General features: G+C 39.4%; 1 protein-coding gene across 1 annotated transcript; it reads left to right on the top strand.

The window, feature by feature from the left end:
* Positions 1–562: 562 nt before the first annotated feature.
* Positions 563–3,045, top strand: LOC110902776 (calcium-binding protein CBP). Its single transcript, XM_022149183.2, has 5 exons — positions 563–983; positions 1,804–1,850; positions 1,939–2,114; positions 2,209–2,227; positions 2,877–3,045. The coding sequence occupies exons 1-5, from the start codon at positions 614–616 to the stop codon at positions 2,979–2,981; spliced, it is 717 nt and encodes a 238-aa protein (XP_022004875.1). The 5' UTR covers positions 563–613; the 3' UTR covers positions 2,982–3,045.
* Positions 3,046–20,785: the final 17,740 nt, after the last annotated feature.

Here is a 20,785-nt window from a genome sequence, read left to right as displayed (position 1 = left end):
TGTGTTACACCAAAACTTGTTTATTTTTTTTTAAAATATCTACTCGGCGCTTTTTTGATTTTTTTTGCTCAAAACCCTTAAAAACATGTATACAACATGTGTAAATTTTTTCAAGAAAAAAAAACATCGGGAGCTTTGAGTTTCCCGGGTTTTCTAAATTAAAGTGGGTTTTCTATAGATACTTACATTAATTATATATATATATATATATATAGAATAAGTATAATGTACAAAACCGCTTATCATACATTATCGTACGCGACAATAACTATAACGTGCGTGATTATTTTTTTTGCCAGTATAACGTGCGTGATTAACATACTCATGCGTGATTATCACCAAAAAATAGATCCCATGCGTTATTTTGTGTCTGATGCGTGATTAGGGCAATGATCTGACGGTTGCGCGCGTCGCCTACATAATGTACGATAAGCCTTTTTGTATGTTAACCTTACTCTATATATATATATATATATATATATATATATATATATATATATATATATATATATATATACCCCATTCCACAACACACTTTCCTCACAAAACATAAGAACACATATTTCTCGCTTCCTTACATCTCAGGTCAATTCCTTACATCTCAGGTCAAATCATGTCCGGCTACCCTCATAACCCCTCCGGCTATGGCGCCCCAGCCCAACCCTACGGTGCACCGCAACCCTTAGCCGTGTACGGTGCACCGCCACAAACAAAACCCCAAAAAGACTACCACAAACCCTCCTCCTCACCCTACGGAATACCTCAACGAGACGAATACTATGGTAGTGTGCCGGTTACATTTCCGCCGGGGACAGAAACTAACGCAATGTCATGCTTTTATACCATCGATAAGGACAGTGATGGAATCATCGACGATAAGGAGTTGCAAAAGGCGTTGTTATCGTACAATGATCAGAGCTTTAGTATCCCTACTGTTCGTCTTCTTATGTATGTGTTCACCAAGACCAACACTAGGAAGATCGGTAAGCCTCTCTTTTTCTCTCTCTCTCTATATATATATATGATGCCCTCTCCTAAAACTAAACGCTTAGTCATATAAACAAGTTTTGACTTGGTAACGAACATGCATGACACTTATATTTGTATGGACTGGATAAAATATCATAGAATGTTAAATGTCCATAGCTCATGCGTGCATCAAGAAAACATTGAAAAAAATGAGAATCTTTGAATCTAAAACGATGCAATCTATATTTTACAATGATTTTTAACAAGGGAAAAAATACAGGTTTTGTACTTTATCTTAATACCAATTATCAGGCGGTGTCATTTTTAACGAATTTTAACAAGTTTTGCCCTTTACAAGGAATTTTGTTGCACATTTTGTTTTTTAGGCTTAACTCAGTTAGATTTTCTTGTCATCTAAGGGTATTTTAGTCTTTTTACCTATTTATTTCAATAGTCAACCCTAAAATATTTTGTTTTATTCTTTTAAATAATATTAAATAACTGGGTAAAAAGACTAAAATACCCTTGGGTGACAATATTTAACAAGAAAATCTGACTGAATTAAGCCTAAAGGACAAAAAGTGCAACAAAATTACTTGTAAAGGGCAAAACTTGTCAAACTTCGTTAAAAAAGACACCGCCGGATAAGTGGTATTAAGATAAAGGACAAAACTTATAATTTTTCCTTTTTAACAAATAAATCTCTCTTTTTCAGTTGTATCAATAAAGAATTAAACGTCTTCCATGTGTGTTGTATGTGTGTGTTTATGTGCATAATCTTTTTTTAAATGGATAGCTTTTGCATTAACGACTTGTTCTTTAAAATGATATCAGGACCTAAAGACTTCCCTCAAGTTTTCCGCACTTTGCAGAGCTGGAGGGTGAGTTTTAACGAGTTTCTAAATCATCATTTTCAGAATTTTTGCAAGATTAGTTTTATAATAAAATAATAATTTTTATTTATTTTAGGGGACTTTTGTGAAATTTGATATAGACGATAGTAGAATGATCGATGCCAATGCACTGAGAGATGCACTTACTAGCTTGGGCTTTGTGGTTTCGCCTGTGGTTTTGGATCTACTGATGTCCAAGTTCGACAAGACTGGTGGAAAGAATAAGACGATCGAATACGATAATTTCGTCGTGTATGTTTATATGATTCACAAATTTTTATAATTTTTTTTTTTTTTTTTTGTTGTCATCTCAAACAATGTTCTTGTTTTATGTTGACAATTTCAGGTGCTGCTTGATCGTTAAGGTATGTACCAAGCTTTACTATTTTTAAAACTACTATTTTTTTGGGTAGAATGGCTGGTTGGGGGAATGGGTCATTACGAGGGGAGAGGGGGTTGTGTTGATCTGAAAACATTTTCGACTATTTTTTGTCCATCCTTTTAAAACATGTCGGATCGGATAATGGGTCGCATGATTTGGGTCGATTGGATTGACAAGTAAACGTTTTCCTCTATTTTTGGTTAAAGAAGATTGGGTAATGGACTAATGGTCATATGGATTTTGGTCGAACCAGGTCGGGTATTAGGTCATATGGGTTTTGGTCAAGCCAACTCTTGACACCATATGGATTTTGGTCGAACCAGGTTAGGTAACGGGTCATATGGATTTTGTCAAACCAAGCTCTTAATGAGACTCTTGAGCATTCAAAAATCGCGTTAAACAAATTTGAATTTGAACCCGTTCAACTCATGTGACCCATTTTCTTTTTAGTTGAATATTTTGATTCGACTCCTCTAACTCAAACCGTTTATTAAGCTGAAATTGCCACTACTCCTTGATCTCCATAGAAAAGTTCTGATCTTGTTGGCAAAACTTTTAAGGTGTAAAGTGTTTGACTTTATAAGTCAAAGTGAATTTTGAGAAGTCAAACATGTGTTGTTTGGTTATTGCAGGGGCTAACGGAAAAGTTTATGGAGAATGAGACGTCGTACTATGGCCAAGTCACTTTTAGTTATGAAGCGTTCATGTTGACCATTTTGCCCGTCCTCATTGCTTAGATTTCTGTTTATATATTTTTCTCAGAACTTTTCTTTCTTAATGTTACTTTTATTTCTTTTGTGATGCTTTGTTTATTAATAACAATGTTGACAACTTGTTAATTGTTCTAATATATTATAAAGGGCTCATCAATTTTGTTTGGTTGGCTTAAACCATTTGGTATATTTACATCTGGTCTATTAACTTACTTACTTATGCATGATCAGTTGATTTAAAAAATAAACCTAGTTTTTTTTACGTCGTGCGTTGCTGTGAAACGGAGCACATGATAATGTAAAACAAATGTGATTTAAAAATAAAGTATGTTGTTTAGAAAAAGAACTCATTAGAACGGTTTAGTTTATCATCATACCGCTGATACCAGATAAATACTTTTTTTAGTAAAACTTCGTTTTTAACAAAACTTATAACGGAATGCTAGGGAAAAAATCAAGTGCAATTAGAAAAAAGTTATAGACGTAAATTATAAAAAAAGTATCAAATTAATCGATAAATTAATATATGTTCTAAAAAAGAAAAAAATATATTAAAAAATAATAAAGGAAATATATGGTTTTAGAAAAGGAAAAAAAATAAAAATTTGTTATTAAAAGTAAATATAATAATAAACTATTATAATATATTAAATAAAAAAATAATAAAAAACTATATATTATTATAAAAATAAAATTACTATTCATTATTTTTATAAATATATAAAATATAAATATAAATATAAATATAAATAAATATAAATATAAATATAAATATAAATATAAATATAAATATAAATATAAATATAAATATAAATATAAATATAAATATAAATATAAATATAATGTAATGTAATGTAATGTAATGTAATGTAATGTAATGTAAGGGTAGGGATATGGTAAAAAGTGTTTAAAATGTGAGAAGTGTAAGAAGTGTTTCAAACCATTGGATATTTGATCTAATGGTTGAGATCAATAGGGTATAAAAATGTAAATTGTGTTTTAGTTAGAGGGACCTTATGTAAAATTGAAGGGTAATAGTGTCTTTTCCAATGTTTCAAATATGGTAACCGTATCCTACACAACCAACAACACCTACATTCACTCCTTTTTACTTAAAAATCGGAATTAATGACCAAGATCTAAATCGGAAGCCTCTTTGTTTTATATAAGATTCAAGGTGTGGTGTTTTACGTTTAGAAAAACTGTATTCAGATTCATAGCGTGGTGTTTTAAACATCTGGATAAATTGACTATGATTCAAGTCATGGTGTTTTATCTGGAATCCAGAAAACATTGTATTGTGATTACATCCATGGTGTTTTAACATCTGGACAATCAATACAAAACATTCCCAGATTTTAAAACACCATGACTATGATTCAAGTCATGGTGTTTTATCTAGAGACATTGTTCATGGCGTGGTGTTTTAAACATCTGGAGACATTGTTCATGGCGTGGTGTTTTAAACATCTAGAGAGATTGACTATGATTCAAGTCATGGTGTTTTATCTGGAATCTAGAAAACATTGTATTGTGATTACATCCATGGTGTTTTAACATCTGGACAATCAATACAAAACATTCCTAGATTTTAAAACACCATGACTATGATTCAAGTCATGGTGTTTTATCTGGAGACATTGTTCATGGTGTGGTGTTTTAAACATCTGGAGACATTGTTCATGGCGTGGTGTTTTAAACATCTGGAGACATTGACTATGATTCAAGTCATGGTGTTTTATCTGGAATCCAAAAAACATTATAACACCAATTCACGAGTATACTTTCATCACCACGATCCGTTGTGTGTATTCCGAGAGTTAAATAAAACTTGAGAATTGTAGTGATCAAAATCCTTACGTTCATCAATTAAATAATGGCGTCGATTTTATGATGAGAATTACGATCAGTATATAGGAGATCATGTATAAACCAAAAAGATATGTATCTCCTAAATTAACTCCAAAACCGTTACATACAATTAATTGATAAGAAAGGTAAATTACTAATGTACCCTTTTGAATTAATTAAAATAAAGGACACTTGTCATTCTCAAATTATTTCTCATACTTCTCACAAAAATAGGATTTTGTACAGGATCCTTTACCTATAATGTAATATAATGTAATGATTGCTAATGGTTGCACCAACTTAAGTATAATTTTCATGCTAGAAAGTCCATTTAGGACACGATAGTTGATGGGATATTTCCTATTATTCTTTTAACAACATCTCACATGCAACCTACTTATTTATCCAATATCATTGTCATAACAATTCAAAAGCTTTAGTTTATCTATTACAAAAATTTTATGATAGTTATTGTGACAATATATTATTGTTAATTACATGTTCACTCAAATCTTAATCTAACACCTTATCTTTTGATCTTTCGGTTAATACAAGAACATAACATATGATCATATAACTATCATCATGTAGCTAGTATTTATCCAACATAATGTAATTTAATCATCATTAAAATATAAAATTAACATCTAGATATGTATGCACCAACAATAAGTGGTGATTAGTACTGAAAGTGCAGGTTTTGTTACTGAAGCTGATTATGCTGAAAAGTTACTACTCAAGATTTTGTTGATAACAAACACAAAATTGAAAAAACATTATAGAGATTTGAATAATACTTGCTTGAATTTCAGAAATTGTTCGATACATTCATACAAATACGGTTTGGGTTTATATAACCCTACATACATACCAATGCGTCGTCGTTTAGAGAACGACACAACTATGTGTTGACTGTTGGGTTAATCGGGTTCGTTTACGGTCACGGTATGGGTTAGTAGCTATTGGGTCACATGTCCGGTTCACGTAGTAGTTACATGGCTGGAACATTGACGATATTTATGATTTTATATGCTATGTTTTATTTAATATTAGTTAGAATTGGTATCAGTTTGACTAGATCTTAACAAAGTGTACGTTAGTGAAAGTGCATGTGTAGAAGAGTTGGTCATAGCTTATACCGGTTCTTTAGGATTTTGTTAGTCCCACGTTTTTATATGTAGGCTATATAAAGCCTCATTTATGTTGTAAATAAAGTACCCCATTTTCTCATTCAATACAGAAACTTTTAATATTCATATTCACGTATTGTGTGGTGTGTGAGGTTGTTGTTGAGTGAGTGTGATTTTTTGGGGCCTGAGCCAATATTTGGTATCAGAGCGAAGGTTAAACGAGGGCCGGTTTGTGAGTCAGTTTCGAGAAAGGGATGTAGCCCGTCGCTGCGGGGTAAACGCAGCAGGAAAACGACTGTTCGGGATTGGTTGCAGCGTTAGATGGAAATAGAAAGATGTTTCGGGTCAACCGTTGTTGTGGTAGACGTACCGGTTTAGATAACGGGGTGATCGACATCAGTTTTCGGTGCTGTTTCGGGACTATTATACAGCAGAAGGCGGAGGGTGTTCATGTCAGTCGTTGTAGAGGGTGAAGTACCGGTTTGGACGATGGGGGTGACGGGTGAACACCGGTGTGTTCCATGGCTGTAAGCGGTGATCATAGAAAGACGATTCAGGGCTGTTTTGGTTAATGGTTGCGGGTTTGCACAGCGGGTGTACAACCAGTAACAACAGCAGAAGTGTTATGATGGTGCCTTGATTAACTTGGTTCGTGATAAGAGGACACCGGCGTAGGTGCGTGAAAAATGGGCAGAAAAATCCGTCAAAGCAGGTGGGCTTTGGATTCGTCTCGTTTGGCAAGGTGAGAAAACGGAAGAAGCGGGTGGCTTGTTTTCTTTGTCGGTGGAGAGCCTCTTGAACAAGGGTGATCGGAAAAAGGTTGTTGAAAAAAATGAAGAACATGGTGGTGAAATTATGGCGTTGGAGTTCAATTGGGTGGCTTTGGATGTGACTGGGGAGAGGTCGTCAATCCGTGATAAGTCGTGATGTTAATGAATGTGTGTCCAACGGGATGTCATGTGACATGTTACAAGTGTAGCGGGTTTTTTATTGGGGTTGAACCGAGAAGACTTTGGACGTGATCGAGGTGAAGATCGGGTGTCCGGTAGAAGTCGAGATGGTTCGAGAAGAGAGGGTGATTCGGCCGTTGTGAAACCGAGGTGGTTCGGTGCTACGGTGAAGCCGTAAACAAACACCGATTAAGGGGGTGATTGTCGGGTTAATCGGGTTCGTTTACGGTCACGGTATGGGTTAGTAGCTATTGGGTCACATGTCCGGTTGACATAGTAGTTACATGGCTGGAACATTGAAGATATTTATGATTTTATATGCTATGTTTTATTTAATATTAGTTAGAATTGGTATTAGTTTGACTAGATCTTAACAAAGTGTACGTTAGTGGAAGTGCATGTTTAGAAAAGTTGGTCATAGGTTATACCGGTTCTTTAGGATTTTGTTAGTCCCACGTTTTTATATGTAGGCTATATAAAGCCTCATTTATGCTGTAAATAAAGTACCCCATTGTCACACCCCAACCAATGGCGGAAACATCGTGGTGCGGCACTAGGCGAACAAGATTGCTCAAGAGAATCCATAACAACTGCATATTACCAATATTTTTAACATTCATTGTCCCATACCAACGAACAAATATTTAACACATAATTATTACAGACAGCAAATTCTCAAAAGCAAAACAAGTCCGACAACCTAGATTTCTATTAGTGGAGTTTCTAGACTGCCTATCTTGATTCCAGCAAAACAAATCCATCAACCTGTCACATACGTTAAAATAAAATCAACAGATAAAATGTAAAGGTGAGTACACAAGTTTGCATAGTAATAGTAGTAAAAGCGTTTACGCATAACCAGCATGTATCACGTAACGGGCGAAGCATGTAACTATCAAACAACGTTTACAACCTAACCACGAGACTGCGTTGTAGAGTATGTGCGACACATGTTCAGCGAACACGTGAAGTAAAGTAATGTGTTTCCTAGCAACCCCTGTCCACGACAGATGTTGAGTCCAAACTATAGTACTATCGTTGCTAGAGGCGGTCTAGTGTAATACTGTATAAGCATACTACAAGCATTCATAGATCACATATAGCATGCGGGAGCGGTTAGCGTTCATAAAGTGTTTGCGTTGTGTGTTATGTTTTGATGTAGAACGTATGTAACATCCAAAAGTGCGTTAAACGAAAATGGGTTCGAGTATACTCACAGTGTGTGTTTAACGAGTAAACACAAACGGTATTGGATTGAAGGGAGCGCGTTAAGTTAGCCTGTGAATGGAAACAGTAGCATAAGTCGTTAAGCGGAGCGTAAACAGAATGTCGGATGGTTAAGTGTTCGACTGGTGATCCGAACGAATGGGCCCCATCCGAACGGATGGTCATCCAGACGGATGGTCATCCGGTCGGATGACCATTCGAACGGATAGCTATTCGAACAGTGGTTGTGTTTGTAAATCGTTAAAATTTCGAATTTAGTTATAAGTGTTGAAATAATGGAAATTATAAGGCTCAGGTCATCCGAACGGATGGCCATTCGAGTGGGATGATCTGTAGTTTGAAATTTTGTAAAATTTTCTAAGTAAAACTTTTGAGTTACGGAGACGGCGTGACGACGTATCAAACAACGGAAACATACCAAACTCAGTTCATTCGGTCGGATGGGCACCACCCTTTCGGATAGACGAACTGTTATTGGTGGAATTTGATGTTTGACCCATTAATCGGTCCATCCCTCCGGTGGAAATCCGTTTTCAAGCCGACTTTCCACTAAGGAACGAGTCGAGAGTCCGGTTGAGTCCAAATTCCATCGATATTGTGAGAAAATTGAAGAAAAGTTGAAAACAGATGAAAAGATGTTGAAATCTTGTTGTGTTTAAGTTTAAAAAGTGTAAAATCCTTTCGATCTATAACCATTCTCGATCAAATGGTGTTCCACAACAGTTTGCCTTAGCAAAACGGGTGGAAACCACCTTCAAGAGGTCTAAATCAGTCGATTTCGAAGGAAAGTTAGTGTTTGTGTGTGATTTTGATGAAGAAGATGATGTAGAAGTGATTAGAGATGAAGATTGATGAAGATTTAAGAGAAAAAGCTTACAAAAAGACCTTGAATCGCGACTGAGAGCTTGGTGGCGGATAGGAGAACCAAAGTGTTAAAATGAGACACAATGGCCCTATTTATAGGGGAAGGCGAGGGTTTAAGTCGGTGCGAGAGGGCAGTGTCGGATGGCTCCAGCCGATCGAATTGCCATCCGGTCGGATGGTCATCTGAGCGGATGTCTATTCGGACGGCCTGGTTTGCGTGTGTTAGTTTTCTCACTTCTGGTTCGTTTGGTGCATTCTGTTGCGTTAACCATTGTGGATACTTTAAGCGTTTTAGTGAGATAAGTAGTATCGTGTAATGTTGTGTTTCAGTGCGATAAGTTGAGTTTCGCGTGCCAGCGTGTGCACATTTAAACAAGCTTTAATACTTTGGTATTTATATCTTACTATTACTATAATATAATAGGTCATAGCATAAGTAACCGCATTTCGAGTTTGCGTTTGTGAGTAGCGTAGCGATAGCGTAATAGTATATGCGAAAAATGTAACCGTTGTGATATAGCGTGTTGTAATAAGCGATGTGTTTGCGAAAATATGCGAAGTAGCGTAGTAAGCATTATAGTTTACATTATGATCCGAATCTCTGGTGCTAGGCATAATGAGAGTAACGAGAGAAACAAGCGCGAAAGTGCGGGTTGTTACAGTATCCCCTGCTTAAGGAAATTTCATCCCGAAATTTATTCACACGGAGGACTGCGAGAATTGACATAAGCAAGTAGTGATAAAGCGTCAAGGTAAGCGAAGAGTGAGCGAGCGATCGTTCGAGGATTGACGAGTAAGAGCGTCTTGGAGACATGAGGAAAGCGATGAGTAAAGCGTTTCGTTTGAGTAAAGAATGGTAATTCACGAGTTAGCGATCCAAAAATGTTTTTAAGTTCTCGAAAGGTTTCATCGAAAAGAGATTTTAAGAAATACTTGGTTTACGAAAATTTCTTACGGTGTGGCATTAAACTGAGTCAATGTTCACACCAACATTGTAAGAGAAGTTGTGTTAAGTTAAATAAAGATTTAAGAAGAACTTGATTCGCAAAAAAAATTTCTTATGACGTGGTGTTAACTGAGTTGACTTGTTAAACCATCGTCGTAAGAAAGTTTGGTTTGTCCAGCAAAATGTTTTTAATTAAAAATTTTCAGAAGGATTTTCCATTTATTCCAAAAAGTTTTCAAGAAAAATTTCGTTTTTACAAAAGGTTTTAACAATACAAAAGTTTTAATTAGCGTCGAGCCCCACATGGCACCTTTCCACGAAAGTTTTTTAATATGGCTAAAACACTTATATATAGGAAGTGCGAGCGGCGTATCCACCATGTTTTGGCCATATTGTCTCTGTCCCGTGGAGCAACGTCATGTGTGTCGACATGGTACGGATAGATTTTTGCATCCCCGGTCCAAGCGATTAGTGGTTGGACCAAGTTTGAGAGGGAGATTGAGTAAACTGAGCAATGAAGTTGTTTGCAGACTCAGTTTAGCGATATGAGCGTGCGCGAATGATTCAGCGATTGAAGCATTGAGGCAGCGTGAGTGTTGAGTGCGACGAACGATAAGCGATAGGCAATACGCGATGAACGATAAGCGGTATGCGATAAGCAGTAAGCGGTACGCGATAAGCGATAAGCGTCGAGGGGGAGAAGTGATGCGAGCATCAAAGCGTTGAGATTGTGCGATAAGCGTTTAAGCGTTGGAGCGTTGAGAGGTAAAGCGTTAGTGGAGCGAGTTAGATTCCAGCGAAGGTGCGATTGCGTTCGTGTAGACTTACGACAAGTCTAGCGTTGACGTGTTGGAGATGCGATGAGATGTTACGCCTTGCGAAGGAGTTTAGCATGTAGAAAGTAGTCTCAATAGTTTAAGAGTTCTAATAACGTTCAACTCCACATGGAATTTTCTTCACAGAAGTTCGTTAGCATGGCGAAGCACTTATATATAGGAAGTACCAGCGGCGTATCCACCATGCTTCGACCACACCCCTTCCTTCCCATGAATAGATGTCACACTTTGTCGACATGGTTAGGACGCTTATATATAGGAAGTACCAGTGGCGTATCCACCACGCTAAACCATGCTTAACGTTATGGCATCATTGGAACTTACTACGGTCTCCGTGCACTTACCAAAATAATCCCGTGTGCACCGTTGATTAGTTTGGTCCTTGCACGTTTATCGTAACTTATTCCAAGGACGCATAGTTAGGGTAAAACACATTATACCGTGATATGCTATATAGTGCTAGTAATATATTCTGTGTGCGAACTTAGACTAGGTGTGAGGACGAGAAAGAGAGAGAGCGCGGGTGTAACAACCCGCATGTTCGTGCGTCGTTACTACTCGTTATACTCGTTACGCCTAGCACCAGAGATTCGGATCATAATGTAGCTATATCGCATACATCGCTATTTTGCAGTATTTTCGCATATTACACATACTTTATCACTATAAGACATCACATCGCACGTACTAACACTCACGATGACATTGAGTGAGGACCTATTCTACCCTCCTTGATAGCCGTGATGTGTCGCAACGCAACGCATATTCGAAACGCGCAACTCGATTATCTCAACGTAGACTTGAAATATGGATATTTATACGACCCTTGGTGATTAATAAATATATGAATGTGGGTATGAAAATGTGTAACCAAACTATCGCAAAGTTAACGAACAAAATGGAACATCGAAACGCAATTCACCGGAGACCACCGATCGAGCGACTGATCGATCGAGTGGCCACCTGATCGGATTGCCACCCAATCCATTGCACTTCATCACCTCTTCTCCTCTCCACCTATATATATCCCTTGTCACATCACTATTCAAGTGATGTGACATCTCCCACCCGACCAACACGCTTTGGGACTATTTTCTCTCTATTTCTCGCAATTCTTGTAAGTTTCTACCCCAAATCCTGTACTTCTATGTTCTACACGCACTTCTCCATCATTTTTCTCTTTCGAATCTTAACTTTTAACCGTGAAATCAATGGATTTGAGGTGTTCTAGGATGATGTCATCATGGAGTTCTTATGAACTTAAAGTGTTGGCCTCATTCCACCAAAAACAACTTAGATCTGAACAGTTTCCACATAAATAAACAAAGATCTTGCATATATCTGAACATATTCATGGTGAAAAAGGATTGAAAGATGGTTTCTAACTTTCTTCCAACTCTTTTACACATAATACACTCAAAACTGATGGAATCGGAGCTTGTTCGGACTTCATTCCACCAATAACTGAGTTGACTTGTTAAACCATCATCGTAAGAAAGTTTGGTTTGTCCAGCAAAAGGTTTTTAATTAAAAATTTTCAGAGGGATTTTCCATTTATTCCAAAAAGTTTGCAAGAAAAAAATTTGTTTTTACAAAAGGTTTTAATAGTACAAAAGTTTTAATTAGCGTTGAGCCCCACATGGCACCTTTCCACGAAAGTTTTTTAATATGGATAAAACACTTATATATAGGAAGTGCGAGCGGCGTATCCACCATGTTTTAGCCATATTGTCTCTGTCCCCTGGAGCAACGTCATGTGTGTCGACATGGTACGGATAGATTTTTGCATCCTCGGTCCAAGCGATTAGTGGTTGGACCAGGTTTGAGAGGGAGATTGAGTAAACAGAGCAATGAAGTTGTTTGCAGACTCAGTTTAGCGATATGAGCGTGTGCGAATGATTCAGCGATTGAAGCATTGAGACAGCGTGAGTGTTGAGTGCGACGAACGATAAGCGATAGGCAATACGCGATGAACGATAAGCGGTATGCGATAAGCGGTAAGCGGTACGCGATAAGCGATAAGCGTCGAGGGGGAGAAGTGATGCGAGCATCGAAGCGTTGAGATTGTGCGATGAGCGTTTAAGCGTTGGAGCGTTGAGAGGTAAAGCGTTAGTGGAGTGAGTTAGATTCCAGCGAAGGTGCGATTGCGTTCGTGCAGAATTACGACAAGTCTAGCGTTGACGTGTTGGAGATGCGATGAGATGTTACGCCTTGCGAAGGAGTTTAGCGTGTAGAAAGTAGTCTCAATAGTTTAAGAGTTCTAATAACGTTCAACTCCACATGGAATTTTCTTCACGGAAGTTCGTTAGCATGGCGAAGCACTTATATATAGGAAGTACCAGCGGCGTATCCACCATGCTTCGACCACACCCCTTCCGTCCCATGAATAGATGTAACACTTTGTCGACATGGTTAAGACGCTTATATATAGGAAGTACCAGTGGCGTATCCACCACGCTTAACCATGCTTAACGTTATGGCATCATTGGAACTTACTACGGTCTCCGTGCACTTACCAAAATAATCCCGTGTGCACCGTTGATTAGTTTGGTCCTTGCACGTTTATCGTAACTTATTCCAAGGATGCATAGTTAGGGTAAAACACATTATACCGTGATATGCTATATAGTGCTAGTAATATATTCTGTGTGTGAACTTAGACTAGGTGTGAGGACGAGAAAGAGAGAGAGCGCGGGTGTAACAACCCACATGTTCATGCGTCGTTACTACTCGTTATACTCGTTACGCCTAGCACCAGAGATTCGGATCATAATGTAGCTATATCGCATACATCGCTATTTTGCAGTATTTTCGCATATTACACATACTTTATCGCTATAAGACATCACATCGCAGGTACTAACACTCACGATGACATTGAGTGAGGACCTATTCTACCCTCCTTGATAGCCGTGATGTGTCGCAACACAACGCATATTCGAAACGCGCAACTCGATTATCTCAACGTAGACTTGAAATATGGATATTTATACGACCCTTGGTGATTAATAAATATATGAATGTGGGTATGAAAATGTGTAACCAAACTATCGCAAAGTTAACGAACAAAATGGAACATCGAAACGCAATTCACCGGAGACCATCGATCGAGCGACTGATCGATCGAGTGGCCACCCGATCGGATTGCCACCCAATCCATTGCACTTCATCACCTCTTCTCCTCTCCACCTATAAATATCCCTTGTCACATCACTATTCAAGTGATGTGGCATCTCCCACCCTTGTCACATCACTATTCAAGTGATGTGGCATCTCCCACCCGACCAACACGCTTTGGGACTATTTTCTCCTGATTTCTCGCAATTCTTATAAGTTTCTACCCCAAATCCTGTACTTCTATGATCTACACGCACTTCTCCATCATTTTTCTCTTTCGAATCTTAACTTTTAACCGTGAAATCAATGGATTTGAGGTGTCTAGGATGATGTCATCATGGAGTTCTTATGAACTTTAAGTGTTGGCCTCATTCCACCAAGAACAACTTAGATCTGAACGGTTTCCACATAAATAAACAAAGATCTTGCATATATCTGAACATATTCATGGTGAAAAAGGATTGAAAGATGGTTTCTAACTTTCTTTCAACTCTTTTACACACAATACACTCAAAACTGATGGAATCGGAGCTTGTTCGGACTTCATTCCACCAATAACTGAGTTGACTTGTTAAACCATCATCGTAAGAAAGTTTGGTTTGTCCAGCAAAAGGTTTTTAATTAAAAATTTTCAGAGGGATTTTCCATTTATTCCAAAAAGTTTGCAAGAAAAAATTTGTTTTTACAAAAGGTTTTAACAGTACAAAAGTTTTAATTAGCGTTGAGCCCCACATGGCACCTTTCCACGAAAGTTTTCTAATAGGGCTAAAACACTTATATATAGGAAGTACCAGCGGCGTATCCACCATGTTTTAGCCATATTGTCTCTGTCCCGTGGAGCAAAGTCATGTGTGTCGACATGGTACCGATAGATTTTTGCATCCCCGGTCCAAGCGATTAGTGGTTGGACCAAGTTTGAGAGGGAGATTGAGTAAACTGAGCGATGAGTTGTTTGCGGACTCAGTTTGGCGATATGAGCATGCGCGAATGATTCAGCGATTGAAGCATCGAGGCAGCGTGTGTGTTGAGTGCGATGAACGATAAGCGATAGGCAATACGCGATGAACGATAAGCGGTATGCGATAGGCGATAACAGGTAAGCGGAACGCGATAAGCGATAAGCGTCGAGGGGGAGAAGTGATGCGAACATCGAAGCATTGAGTTTGTGCGATAAGCATTTAAGCATTGGAGTGTTGAGAGGTAAAGCGTTAGTGGAGCGAGTTAGATTCCAGCGAAGGTGCGATTGCGTTCATGTAGACATACGAAAAGTCTAGCGTTGACGTGTTGGAGATGCGATGAGATGTTACGCCTTACGAAGGAGTTTAGCGTGTAGAAAGTAGTCTCAATAGTATAAGAGTTCTAATAAAGTTCAACTCTTATGGCATTTTCTTCACGGAAGCTCGTTAGCATGGCGAAGCACTTATATATAGGAAGTACCAACGGCATATCCACCATGCTTCGACCACACCCCTTCCGTCCCGTGAATAGATGTCACACTTTGTCGACATGGTTAAGATGCTTATATATAGGAAGTACCAGTGGCGTATCCCCCCACGCTTAACCATGCTTTTAACGTTATGGCATCATTGGAACTTACTACGGTCTCCGTGCACTTACCAAAATAATCCCGTGTGCCCCCGTGATTAGTTTGGTCCTTGCACGTTTATCGTAACTTATTCCAAGGACGCGTAGTTAGGGTAAAACATATTATACCGTGATATGCTATATAGTGCTAGTAATATATTCTGTGTGTGAACTTAGACTAGGTGTGAGGACGAGAAAGAGAGAGAGCACGGGTGTAAAAACCTGAACGTTCGTGCGTCGTTACTACTCGTTATACTCGTTATGCCTAGCACCAGAGATTCGGATCATAATGTAGCTATATCGCATACATCGCTATTTCGCAGTATTTTCGCATATTACGCATACTTTATCGCTATAACACATCGCACGTACTAACACTCACGATGACGTTGAGTGAGGACCTATTCTACCTTCCTCGATATCTGTGATGTGTCCAACCGCAACGCAACGCATATTTGAAACGTGCAACTCGATTATCTCAACGTAGACTTGAAATATTGATATTTATACGACCCTTGGTGACTAATAAATATATGAATGTGGGTATGAAAATGTGTAACCAAACTATTGCAAATTTTAAAGAACAAAACGGAACATCGAAATGCAATTCGCCGGAGACCACCGATCGAGTGACTGATCTATCGAATGGCCACCCGATCGGATTACCACCCGATCAGATTGCCACCCGATCGGACTGCCACCCGATCGGACAGCCACCCGATCCGTTGCACTTCATCACCTTTTCTCCTCTCCACCTATAAATAGCCCTTGTCACATCACTATTCAAGTGATGTGACATCTCCCACCCGACCAGCACGCTTTGGGACTATTTTCTCTCGATTTCTCACAATTCTTGTAAGTTTCTACCCCAAATCTTGTACTTCTATGATCTACACGCACTTCTCCATCATTTTTCTCTTTCGAATCTTAACTTTTAATCGTGAAATCAATGGATTTGAGGTGTTCTAGGATGATGTCTTCATGGAGTTCTTATGAACTTCAAGTGTTGGCCTCATTCCTCCAAGAACAACTTAGATCTGAACGGTTTCCACATAAATAAACAAAGATCTTGCATAGATCTGAACATATTCATGGTGAAAAAGGATTGAAAGATGGTTTCTAACTTTCTTTTAACTCTTTTACACACAATACACTCAAAACCGATGGAATCGGAGCTTGTTCGGATCTCCTACTCATTCTTAGTGTTTTGTTGGTTCAAGATCTGGATTCTATCCAAGAGATTACTGATTTTGGGTTTGAACATGAACAACCGACTCGAACCGGGAACTGTTCGGACTAGGGTGATTCTTGTTCGGTCGGGTCACTTGGGACAAGATAAGGGTCCTGTTGTTTAAACAAGATATCAAAACATCTCATTCAAAGCTACAACACTTCAAACGGAAACAAGGGTTAGGACGATCAGACCGTCGGAATGGATTGCCGCCCGATCGGGTTACCACCCGATCGGATTGCCACCCGATCAACCGGCCGTCCGATCGGGCTGCACTTGGTTCCATACTTGAACTATTTCTCAAACTATTCAAAGGATCGGAACGGATTACCACCCGGTCGGATTGCCATCCGATCGAGTGACCGTCCGATCGTGTGACGTTTCGAACTTAAATGATTTTCAACATAATGAGTTCCAAATGGATTGCCACTCGATCGGATTGCAATCCGATCGAGTGACAAACTGCTGTGAACTTGTTCTCACTAAAGTGTACTACCAATCGGATTGTCGCCCGATCGGACCGCCATTCGATCGACCGACCTGAAAGGTAGAGATACTTCTCTATTTTTAAAATGTTACAACGAAAACTTCAAATACAAGCCATCATACATAAACATATCCATCCAAACAAGGTAACAATTCAATCGAATGGTCACCCGATCGGATGACCATCCGAACAGATTGTCACCCGATCGACTGGCCACTCGATCGGACTGCCATCCGATCGGATTACCGTCCGACACTTGGTTCACTGCCACCATTTAACGCACTATTCAACGCTTACGCTATTAATATGTAATCAGGTTAATCTCAGGCATGCTCCCTTCAATCCAACCAAGTTGTGTTTACTTGCTGAACACCGAATGTGAGTATACTCGATCCCTTTTTTACCGCATTTTGGGTGTAACATACGTTCCTATTAAATTGAATATATCAAACGAATTATTCAACCAAACTATTTATCACTTGCGAATGATTGTTATGCATATTTACACGTGATGCTAGTTACATATGTGCTAGGACATTTACTCGCGAGGTCCCGCCTTAACTAATATAGTACTATAGCACCCGACGGGGTCTAGTTAGGATGAATAGCAATCACAATCACAGCTCGAGTGACTTAGCTGGTAGTATCTGTCTTGTGTGCATGTATGTTGAGGTATCTCGTTTATGTATTTGGTAATTCGCAGCACCTTTAACTATTTACGCTACACTATCAAAACTTATATACTCGCCAATACTTTTGTATTGACGTTGTTTTAACGTATGTTGCAGGTTAGTCGTAGTCTACATCAAATCAAGCTAGGAAGTCTAGAACCTCACCTAAAATCTAGGTTGTCGGATTTGTATTGTTCGAGAGGACAAGAAATCTGTGATAACTTATGTGATTGTATTGATTGTTAGTATGGGATAACAAATGTAATAAATACTGTCGCCTTATAGTTGTTATGGATTCTATTGAGTAATCTGATTCGCCTAGTCCCGCGCCCCGATGATTCCGCCATCGGTTGGGGTGTGACAGCGGGAGAAAGTCAACGCTGCATATTGTGGCGACATCGGGCAATAGAACGAGTATGACATATAAGAATTAACAACGAGAATCGTACCATCTATAGCGTCATCCTGCGCCCGGTTTGTGTTGATGTTGAAGACTCCAGCTGGGGCTGTGGTTGCTGCTGGAGCTTCTACTACTTGTGCGGAAGCTGCTGTTGCTTCTGGTGTGGCGGGTGTAGGGGGTGTGAGCTGCGTTGGCGGTGCGGGGAGTGCTAGCATTCCTTGATGTCGTGGCCCTGTGCGGCAGTGATGGGTGAAGTGACCAAAACAGTTGCAATTTGCGCAATAGCGACAATTAGCTCCTGACTGGCGATGATAAGTACACTTCTGGCATAGGGGGAGAATTCCAGTGTAGGCACGCTTTTGGTGGACTGGAACTGATCGGAGGGTTTCGGGGTTTAAATTGTTTGGGGTGGAGCTGTTGCTGAGCAATTAAAGCTCGAGTTCTTCCACTTGCGGCTGGGCTTGTCGGTGTCTTGCGGCTGTGCGGCTTCGTCAGATGACTCGGTGGTAGCCTGGTTAGCCTTCTTGGTGGCATTCTTGGAGAAGAATCCAGCCAAGACTCGCTTGTCATTGATTTCTGCGGCCAAGAGATAGGTTTCTTCGATGGTAGCCGGTGTTGCAGCTTCGACAAAATCGCCCACACACTCAGGCAAAGCACAGATGTACTTCTTGATAGCCTTTTCGGGAGTGTCGACTTGGCTTGGGTAGATGATGCTAAGTTGTTTGAACCTTGCTGTGAGGCCAGCGTTATCACCTTCAACTTGCTTGATTTCCCAAAATTTGTTTTCTTGTTTCTGAACTTCATGGGGAGGGATGTACTCTTCCTTCATGAGTTCTTTCAACTCGTTCCAGGAGAAGGCGTAGGCTGCCTCACTCCCACGTTCGTTACGCTCAGCTGTCCACCAGCCAAGGGCTCTTGATTGAAATACTCCTGTAGCGCATGTGGTACGAAAATACTCGGGGCACCCACTCTGATGAAGGGTAACCTCGATGGCATCAAACCACTGAAGCAACTGAGATACACCTCCTTCGCCCGTGAAGACTATCGGGTCACAGGCTTTGAACTGCTTGTAGGAGAATGTAGACTTTGGTGCGTTGGTTTTAGAGTCTTCTGATGTTTGAGAGTCGTCGAGGGATTGAATCTGCGAGACGATTTGGGGAATAACCTTGGCCATTTCCTTGGCCACGAGTGAGGCGATCCTCTTATCGACGTTTCTTCGAGCTTGACGTCGCGAGTTGGAAGCATTCAAGGACATCTAGACAAAGAGGGAGATTTGGAGTGAGATTCGAACATAACGATTTTGAGAATGTGTTAGGATCTGAGTTTGGTTTTGATTGTGTTTTACATTTGAATTAAGATGAAGATGAATGAGTTGTGCAGCGGAATTAAGATGGAAGCAAACTTTTCACAATCAAACAGGAGAATTGCTTTTAACATACAAGTTTAACATTGAACCGAATGATTGAATTTATTTCAACAACGATTAAAATTTTGCAAGTATGCAACAAACTCCCCCTCAGCCTGAGCTCACAGTATTTGTTCGTGCAGGAAGAAGATGGTGAAAGAGCTAATAGAACAGTACAGAGCACTGTTCTATTTATAGGCACGAGCAAACCACTGAAGCATCTAAGCTGACGTCACCATGAAAGTGACATGTAACCTCCTAACAAACTCTAACATCTGACCTATACAAACACTGCTATGCTAACAACTGTTATTACAATACAATTCATAAAGTGAACTAAATGACTGTTGCATCCTTCCACTGATGTGAACCCAACGGTGCTTTATACATCCAGCACAGCTTGACTTATGGCAGTTGATTGAACAACAGAGTTTAAGTCTATCATCAGCCTTTGTCTTGGGCAGCAGTTGTAGAACAGCAGTTTAGTAGAGATCAGTAGTTTAGAGGTCAGCAGATGTTGAAACCACTTTCAAGGGGAGAGATTTGAAGCATAACATCTGCTTATTCTGGATCCACTACCCTGATCCAGTTTTGGCTTTAATTATCTGTTCCTCTGATAGGGTTCAATCCCAATAATCTCCCCCTGGAACAGATAATGCCAAAACTCTTCATTATTGGAAGATCTTTATTACCTCATCAGCAGTTCCCTTATTTGCCCATTGAGTTGAAGTTCAAAGGCTAAGGCATCTATGTCATCATCATCCCTGCTAAGTGGAAGATCAAGGAGATCCTGCAAATCTTCAAGACTCATGCCAAGAGCTTGTTCCCTTGATATTTTCTTCACTTCTCCACTAGACTTGATCAATGTCAGTACGTGGGTCTGTTTGTCAGTTTTCCACTTTAGTACTTTTGAGTCTGGTGGGTTTCTTGGGAGATTTTTATTGGATGAGGTGTTTGGTGATCCAGGCCTATTCATGACTGTCTGAGCAGTGTTTGCAGATTGTTCCAATCCAAGATCTTCTTTAATCATTATCTTAATGCCCTATTTTACAAGGTCATCACCAGCCATTAGTTCTTGGATTTTTTCAGCACCCAACTGTTTTTGTGGCCTTCTTTTAAAGATGGCTGC

Source organism: Helianthus annuus, chromosome 13 (assembly GCF_002127325.2).
Source record: "Helianthus annuus cultivar XRQ/B chromosome 13, HanXRQr2.0-SUNRISE, whole genome shotgun sequence".
Classification (NCBI taxonomy): Eukaryota; Viridiplantae; Streptophyta; class Magnoliopsida; order Asterales; family Asteraceae; genus Helianthus; species Helianthus annuus.
Note: the sequence above shows the minus strand (reverse complement) of the source record. Positions and strands in the feature narration are given on the sequence as shown.